Below are 9333 nucleotides of genomic sequence, written 5' to 3' on the forward strand. Positions count from 1 at the left end.
CGTTTTCGACCCGAATCATATCCAACCTGACCTGTCCGTTTTTCACTCCTAACCACACCTTATAAGACTAACGTACTTGTCAATATATGGACGCTTGGGTGAGATCCCGGAAGTTGGCATGATTCGAAAGTTTTATACAAGAGAGATTTGAGAACTCTTCTATCGAATTTATGGGAAATCACTTTGAGTTTATTCCATTTGCTGCAGGAAGAAAGACTAAGAAGTTCAAAATCATATCACATACCGAACAAAAAATATATACATCTTAAAACTGATTACAGAATTAGTAACAAGTATATTACTTTCGGATCATCGAATCGTAAACTAATTAAATAGTAATCTAATTTTAACAGATCACTACATTTACAAAAAGGAAGACAAGATCATTCGTGCTGCAACAGAGTTTGGTATATACTATACCCTTGTGGGGATTGTGTCGTGCTTAATTCTTAAAGAAATGGGATATCTAATCAATGCTTAATGACTAAATGCAGTTTCTTACACAATTTTACATGTTAGTTAAATTAGTTTTGACCAATTTCCGAACTTACTTTCGTATGTTATAAATAATGTCTCATCCCTCAGGGAATAAAATAAGAAAAAAACAGATTGAAACTTGATCTTAAAGGTTTTGGATTTTCTGCTAGTACTATAATTTATCCAAAACTTTTAGCCAAAATTATCCCTTATGTTTGGGGTAAGTTTAACTTTGTCCTTTATCTATTACCCTGAGCACTTATTGTCCTTTAAGTTTGCTAAATTTGAGCAGGTTTAGTCCACTTAAGAATTTTTAGCCAAAATTATCTCTTATGTTTGGGGGTAAGTCTAACTTTGTCATTTATCTATTGCTCTGAGCACTTATTGTCCTTTAAATTTACTAAACTTGAGCAGGTTTAGTCCACTTAAGAATTTTTAGCCAAAATTGTCCCTTATATTTGGGGGTAAGTCTAACTTTGTCCTTTATCTATTGCCCTGAGCACTTATTATCCTTTAAGTTTGCTAAACTTGAGCAAGTTTAGTCCACTTAACAAAAGACCCAAACTGGTGGGTAAAAAAACTTCGAGTACTCAAATTTTGCAGAACCAATGTAGTGAACCTAAACCTGTTTAACGGGCCGGGTTGACTCGGTTCCGGACCGACCTAGACCGGTAGTAAATCGGACCGGCCCGGACTGGTGGAAGGAGGCTGGGTTTGAGGGGTTTGGGGGTTAGTCCGTATATATATATTTTTACCGGTTAACCGGATCGGTCAATGAAAATTACTGTTGAATCGGTTAACCGGACCGGCCCGGTTGAGAAAAATAGTGACTGGTCGGTCACCAATCCTGGCCGGTTGCCAAGTTTTTAAAATCGGGCTTAACTAGTCCGGACCCATCCGATGAAAAATTGAACCGGAACGGTTCCGAGCCTAAGGGTCCGGCCCGGCCCACCCCTTTGTCACCTTTAAGATTGTAGAAACAAGTGTGATAATTTTTTAAAAAAAGTAGTCGTTGAACCGGGTCGGGCCAGTCCGGTTAACCGGTTCAAAAGTAACTTTCATTGACCGGGTTTGACTGATCCGGTTAACCGGTAACAAAAATACATACGAACCAACCCCTAACCCCCCTAACCTAGCCCTACCCGGCCCCCTTCCACCGGGCCGGTCCGGAACCGGGTTTAGGTTCACTACATCGGTTCTGCAAAATTTGAGTACTGAAAGTTTTTTTACCCACCAGTTTGGGTCTTTTGTTAAGTGGACTAAACATGCTCAAGTTTAGCAAACTTAAAGGACAATAAGTGCTCGGGCAATAGATAAAGGACAATGTTAAACTTACCCCTAAACATAAGGGACAATTTTGGCTAAAAACTCTTAAGTGGACTAAACCTGCTCAAGTTTAGCAAACTTAAAGGACAATAAGTGCTCAGGGCAATAGATAAAGGACAAAGTTAAACTTACCCCAAACATAAGGGACAATTTTGGCTAAAAACTCAATTTATCTACCTAGTACTCAAGTTACTAGTTGATAAGACGCCACAAAAAGTTGAAACTTCGACGGATGCCACTAGGGGTGTTAATAGTTCGGTTTGGGTCAATGTTTCTTTTAAAAAAATAAACCAAGTAAGTCGGTTCTTCAAATATTGGAACCAAACCAAACCAATTAAGTCGACTTTTTATCGATTCGATTTTATCGGTTTTTCGATCTTTTCGGTTATTTATCAAATTTTTTTTAAATATAAGACATACACTACCAAAAACATATTCCGACGAGTACATTTTCAACGTAACACTTTCGAACCAATTGTTCCTTGAGAATTTATCATTTACCAAGATATAATTATAACAATTGAATCTAATAGTGATGAATAATTTAATTATTCAATTAAACATCGATTAATTTTAACATGAATTAAATTCTTGTACTTAGGAAAAGAAAACTATCAATCAAACTAGAATATAAAAGCAAAGAATTAGATTATTATAATAGCAAAGAGACTAAAAATATAAATGACTAATATGTACAATAAAATTTTAAAAATATTATATAAAAATATACATATATATAGATGAAATAATAAATTTAAATAGTTACTTCTATAATCAATTTGGTTCGGTTATATTTTTATTAAAATCAAAACCACACCAAAATTGATCGGTTTTTAAAATTCAAAACCAAAACCAAACTAAACCTAAAAAGTATCGATTTTTTTGTAGGTTTGATTCGATTTTCGGTTTGATTCAATTTTTCGGATTTTTATGAACACCGCCACAATAACAAGAATAACAAGTAACTAAACAAGATTTTCCATTGTTTGTAACCGAGTCGAACCTTTCCAATTCAATCCTTTCCTTACTATTATTGAGACAGCATTGGACCTAAAGTAGAAGGACAATCCAGAACACTCACTAAATTTATCAGATTTCGTAATGAAGTATGAAGCATTTAGCCTGATCATAGAACAGAAAAAAGAGGGAAAATTATCAACAATTCTAGTTCAACATATTTTTGCTTTATATGAGACGAGTAATTAGTACTACACCAGATATAGATATCCTTCTACAAACTTTAGGTATTATTTTCTAAGTGGCACTTCTGAACAAGTTAGAACAGTGTAGCTTACGTACAAGTTCTGGAAAAACAGTAGCTCCACTGCGGATGTCATTGTGTTATACTCAGAACCTTATGGAAAGGCTCAAAACAATAATTTCCAAGGTTGTCATCCAGTAGTCAAAAGAAGAAAGCTAAGGCGCAAATAATAATGAAAAACTAAAAGAAGGAAATATAATGCAAGAAAATGTCTCTTTAGACAAACAATAGTTATTGGGACAAACGAATGAAAGAACAACAATTCAACTATATGCACGCAAATAAAATCATGTCAATCAAGTTCTAAAACCATTTTAAATTTCAAATTTGGCTGAAAAAATGCAATTTGGGGGTTTCAGTAGCAAGCTTACCCATTCTAAATTTCAACTGTCTAACTCTTGCTCATTATTGATACTAAATTTCAACTTTTTTACTCTCGCTCACTAAAAGTTCAATCGTGACATTTTCTCAACAACTAATACCTGCACCACTTTTTAACGTCACTTATCAAATATTATATATTATCTAAACCCACGGGTGAAGATGTGCACAACTAAACCCATGGGTGAAGATGTGCACAACTAAGTACTTTGACGTGTTCACTACAGCGCCAACTGAGCATATAACATACAGATGGCTTCAACAAGCTTGACGGCTGAAGAGCACTTTAAGAAGGCTACTAACAGTTAACACAACAAAAGATTACAAACCATTTACTCAGTGATCAAAATGACAAGTGCGGGATGTTCCTATCCAGATCAAAATGTCAACAGAAACACAAACTAGTTTATTCAACTATAGTTTCCACAGCAAAATAAGTAGACACCTTTCGTAGCCAAGCACCTCGGATACAACTAACACTAAGACACAGAAAGCTTATAAAATGGATCATGGATAGGCAAACAGCAACTTCTATTGGATATAAGTTAACAGTACTGACAATCTTGTCCATGAAATGCAGATAAAATCCCTACTGACAATTGAAGGGAAACAAAACTCAAAACAAACTTAGAACCATTTCAATTGTAATGAACACCGAAGTACACCAAAACTGGGTGTTCATCCTTGTCAACATAAGGAACTTAATAAAAGAAACCAAGAACCTTTCCACCCACATTCTTCCTTCTAGCCTCCTCGTGGTCCATGATACCGGCAGATGTAGTCAGCACAATGTATCCAAACTGCAAGCTCAAACAAAATACTTCAGTACCAGATAAACTTAGTGTAATGCAAGAGACAAAAGAAAACAATTAGTCACACAACAATCTACCATTTCTATTTTTTATTATAAAATTAATAAGCTTATCACACATATTTTCTATGGCTATTCCAAAAAAATTCCACTAGTTATGATTAATTATAAACATTCTTCTAACAACTTTTAAAAGGTATAAATGCATATGATCTTCCTTCTTTAACATAATTTTTATGAATGGAAAGAAAGCATCACACAAAATGATCTTATGGGCTGCACAGCAAGGTTGCAAGGTAGATGTAGATACCTGTCTGGAAGGCAACAACCTAGCAGTCCATCCTTCAATCTCCTTAACTCCAACATCAAAACGAGGACTAATGACACCACACTTGTTCAACCTACCATTCAGTTCAACTACAATTTTTCCTGACCTGTGATCATCAACATACTCAAATTCTCCAATGTAACCTACACAGAGATAGCAAATTTAAGAAAATAAAGAGGTTAAAAAATCAACATAGGAAATATAAACTAAACAAGCTAGAGTACCATGCTTTTGCATGACAATGAGGAATTTGATGATGACTTTGGAAGAAGGCCTAATCATGACTTGACGCTTTCCCCTCTTCTCAGCATTGTACATGCTCTTAAGAGCATCATTCAACACACTAACTCTCACCATCTTCTACGACAATTCTGTTCCAAACTAATGCAATAATCAGAATCAAATGATAACTCTAACAAAAACAGACTACCAAGAATAGCATTTCACAACAAAATTATAGTACAACAATGAATGTAAGGACCTAAAGAAATATGAGCTCAGGACTCGGCATATATGTCAAATAAAGGGGCAGACTCATTATCAACCGAGTTTCAAGGCTAAAAAGGCAGATATCACGATAATCCAACAAAAATGAAACAAAAAGCACAACCCGTTCATACAAAACTAAACTCCAGTACCAGTTTACCAGCTCAAACTAAACCCACAAAAGCTATGAAATCTTTAGGCCCCAAATAACCAAATTCTATTTCACGACTTTATCCACAACCCAAACTGTCATTTCTAATACTTCACACAGTTCGATACAATCTAAACTCACATGTCCATCATTATTATGAATCATTATTGAGTCTTAACACCAACAGCCTACGAAGATAAATAGCTGACAAATCACAACTACAGTATATCCAAGCAAAATACATAACAAAATGTCACAATTCTTTTTTGTTTATACTCGGAGATCAAAGAGACTAGCAAACTTACATGGAGCTTTAGGAGCTCTGGAAACGACGACGGCGAGAAGAGCTGGAGATCTGCTTCGCATACAGAAAAGAAAACTTGCGTTAGGTTTTAGCAGGTTAATATATAGTAGCGGGGCGAGAGTGGCTAGGATTTTGCTTGGGTTCTTAAAAAAGCTGGACTGGATTGATGGGCCGAACACTATAATACTATTGTTGGGTACTTATTTGGGCCTTTGAGTCTTTAACCTTACTCTTTTATTTGGGGTTTCGGCGTGGTATGACAACGTACCCATATCATTTGTAGAGAAAAGCCATACTTAAAAATATTGGCACCAAGTAGTCAATAAATGTATATCACAAAAAAAAAATGTATATATCACAATTTTATTTTTACTTCTTTATGTATATCAAAATATATATTAAAATTTTGTTTTCATTATTTGTTTATTTAAATTATAAAATTATAAATATAGTTGTTTAAAATTTATTGTTGTCTCTATATCAATATAGATTACAATAAAAATAATTGTATTACTTATATATCGCAATGTATAACACATTGAATATGTGTATACCAAAATATATATCACAAGTTTATTTTCCTACTTCGTGTATATCAAAAATTTATTTTGCTTCTTTGCATATCAAAATATATATCAAAAAATTATTTACTCCCACAACTTGCTCTAAATATGTTATATCAAAAAATTATTCTCCTTCTTTGATCAAGAACAAAATTGAAGTAAGTTTATTCATAATGAATTTCGCCCTCTTAAAATCAAATTGGACGATTTGATTTCGATTTAACCTTATAGTGCCAATTCTAATAATGTATATCACGATATATAATATAATATACACATGGGTATATAAGGCGATATACATATATGTACACCATCTCAAACACACATATTTTTTCCACAATTAAAAAAAAATCGGAAGAAGAGGGAATGTCTCATAGTTGAGCATATTTACATATGTAATTCATGCCATAATAGCAGTATTAAGGTCATTGACCGAAAACCTCCAATCAAGTAGTCTTGATGTATTTTTTAAACTTGAGACTAAAGAGATTCTCTTCCCTTATTGTGTATTTCATCGTTTAAGGATCTGATGGTATATTCAACAAACTATTCAATGGATTATATTTTTGTAATTTGAATTGCTGAGTGATTTGTTTGATAGAGTTCAGTTGGTTGATGGGGTTTTTTTGCGTCTACTAATGTTGTTTTTGTTTTTACTTATAATGGTGCAGTACAACTTTAAGAAGATTACAGGGAGAGAGAGAAAAAGAAAAGATTGAAGAAGAAATATGGGAAGAGAGAAGAAGAGATACAGGGAGAGAGAATAATAAGGAACTAGGATTTTTAAGGAATTGACTATATAATGCTAATTTTTTGGGGTTGCCTTTGCCAAACGCAAAAGAAGGCTAAAAAACGGCTAATTCTCTTTATGTGTTGTCATACCTTATTTATTTGAATTTTTTTTTAGAGAAATATATATATTTCTCTATATATATGTGTACTATATACATATAATATACATATTTTAATATACTCTTGGCTATCGAATATAATTAGTTTCAGCCGACATGCCAATTTTGTATTTTTCCAAAAAGTTTAGTCACCTTTCAACTTAGAGAATGTTAATTGAACCGGAACGTATAGAATATTTAATCGAAAGCTTCATTGAATTATTGTCTAGTTATCGGCATAGATTGAAATCCAGGCATACAAATATGTGACGAAGTCGAGCACTATAAACTTGGTGAACCTCAACAAGAAATAATCACCAATGAAGTGTCCTTGCGCACAATGAAGTAGGGAATATTTAATCATCTATACAAGACAAGTTAAAACACGAAGAAGAAAAAAACAATTTGACACACCTATTATGCACCAACCCAAATTGATGGTATAGTAGTTAAGAAATCTATAATAATACCTTCCTAATCTATTTCATCTATTACCTTAAATTTTACACACTGGATTAAGAAACTTAGCACAATTTTCTAATCAATTTTTTTGCTCGACATGAGTGTGTGAGGGATTTAGTGTGTGTAGGTGGAGTTGAAAAATATTTTCATAGTGATTTAATGGGGTATTATTACTTTTAGCCCGCACCAGAAACTATTTACATTTGTTGCCGAAAAAGTGTATAGAATTTGTATAATTTTTGTATTCAACATATATAATGTATATATATACAAAAATTATATTTTTTTTTATTATTATTTTCATAGCGGCTATACAATATCATTTTTTCTTATTTTTTAATTCCGTAAATTGTGACCACGTGAATATAAGTGAGTGAATGTTTTTATTTTGCTTTTTTTTTTCTTTGCAAGTTTGTTAGGATAGATAAGAAGGATTTTTCCATTTATCAAAAGTTTTATTGGCTTTTTTCTTTTTGATGGTGATGGTAAATATATAAAGAATCACTCAATATATTACTTATTAAAGTATATAAGTCCTAAGTTGTAGTACTAAATTAAAATATAATATTTTTAAAAATTATCTCTATAGAAAGTAAAAATAGAACCAAATAACAAAGTTAAAACTAATATAATAAAACCCAAAGGTTCATCCCTGACTCTGTCTAAGATTTGTCACAAACAGTTGCCATTCAAAGTGCCATTCCACATGCTCAGATTATTGAATGGCAAGTTACAGAAGATTATCCAACTACATTTGAGGTTCATGGTCCATTGGAATGCTACTGTTGCTATAATGGTTAAAGATGAAGATGTTAATCATTTATTCACTCAAGGACAGCTTGTGGATTGTCCATTCCAAATACAGATAACTCATTGCAAAATTCATGAGGTGGTGGCTTTTTAAATCTCCAAATAAGGTTCATGAACTGATCATGCAGTGTCTACCTTCAGTGATATGCTGGAAAATTTGGAAATATAAATACACCTACAAATATGAAGGCACCAAAAGATCTAGCATCATTTATCAAATCGCCCGCCTCATGCTGTTGACCTGTCATCTCAATTTCCTTCTTTGAACTTAATTAAGTTACCCATTCCCTAGTATTTGCCACTTGGTGGACAGAATCAAACCACAATTGACCATTGAACAAGCCCGATAATGTTGTTCCAAAGGAAATCCCGATAATGCTGGTGGTGGTGGAATCCTAAAGGATCACCTCCGACAATTGATCATGGCCTTCACTGTTTATTTAGGTGTCACCACTAATATTTATGCGCAAGCTATTAAAATTCTATTAAGATGGTGTATCGGTCATGGCTTCAATGGGTTAACAATTGAATCTGTGTTTAACCAAAAATAGATTTCACGGGCAAAGTTAATATCTAGAAGAAAACGGGTTACTGATAATCAAATTTTACTTCACTTTCTCCATAATCATAGGAGAAATAAAAGAAATGATGAAAATAATCAACAAAGAAAAATGAGGAATGAATTGACAAACACTTCCCAAAATTAAGGCCGAAAATTTGGAGAGCAAAGATTTATAGTATGAATTTCAGTAATAATCATCACCTGTCTTTACAAATGAAATTCTCATCCTTATATAGGAGCATACAATCGTAACAGTTATCATACTTAATTTGGACTAATTAAGGATATTAACTGTATTGATTGCCCATTACCATAGATAATCGTAACTGGCATATTTATGACTAAAGATTCCTTATAATTGCTCCCGATTTCCCTTCCTTATTTATCTCTGGTTCATGTATCTTCCCTTCTTTGCAGTCTTCATCTATTATGTTCCTGTTTTTCCTTTGACAAGTATCAGGCTCGGTTCTTTTTTCTTATGCTACCCCGTGGGTGTTTCTCCCTTACCTTTCGCGCATTCT

The 9333-nt window shown here is 33.3% G+C and overlaps 1 protein-coding gene across 2 annotated transcripts; it reads right to left on the bottom strand.

Moving 5' to 3' along the window:
• Nucleotides 1–3959: 3959 nt before the first annotated feature.
• Nucleotides 3960–5661, bottom strand: LOC107765652 (small ribosomal subunit protein uS8z/uS8w). 2 transcript variants are annotated; one of them, XM_016584319.2, is made up of 4 exons: nt 5527–5661; nt 4809–4955; nt 4567–4727; nt 3960–4245 (listed from the first exon to the last, which is right to left on the bottom strand). In XM_016584319.2, the coding sequence occupies exons 2-4, from the start codon at nt 4939–4941 to the stop codon at nt 4147–4149; spliced, it is 393 nt and encodes a 130-aa protein (XP_016439805.1). In that variant the 5' UTR covers nt 4942–4955; nt 5527–5661; the 3' UTR covers nt 3960–4146. The 2 variants fall into 2 exon arrangements, with proteins under 2 accessions (XP_016439805.1, XP_016439806.1); XM_016584320.2 differs by having other exon boundaries at nt 4809–4965; nt 5527–5656.
• Nucleotides 5662–9333: the final 3672 nt, after the last annotated feature.

The sequence above is a fragment of the Nicotiana tabacum genome, chromosome 22, assembly GCF_000715075.1.
Source record: "Nicotiana tabacum cultivar K326 chromosome 22, ASM71507v2, whole genome shotgun sequence".
Classification (NCBI taxonomy): domain Eukaryota; kingdom Viridiplantae; phylum Streptophyta; class Magnoliopsida; order Solanales; family Solanaceae; genus Nicotiana; species Nicotiana tabacum.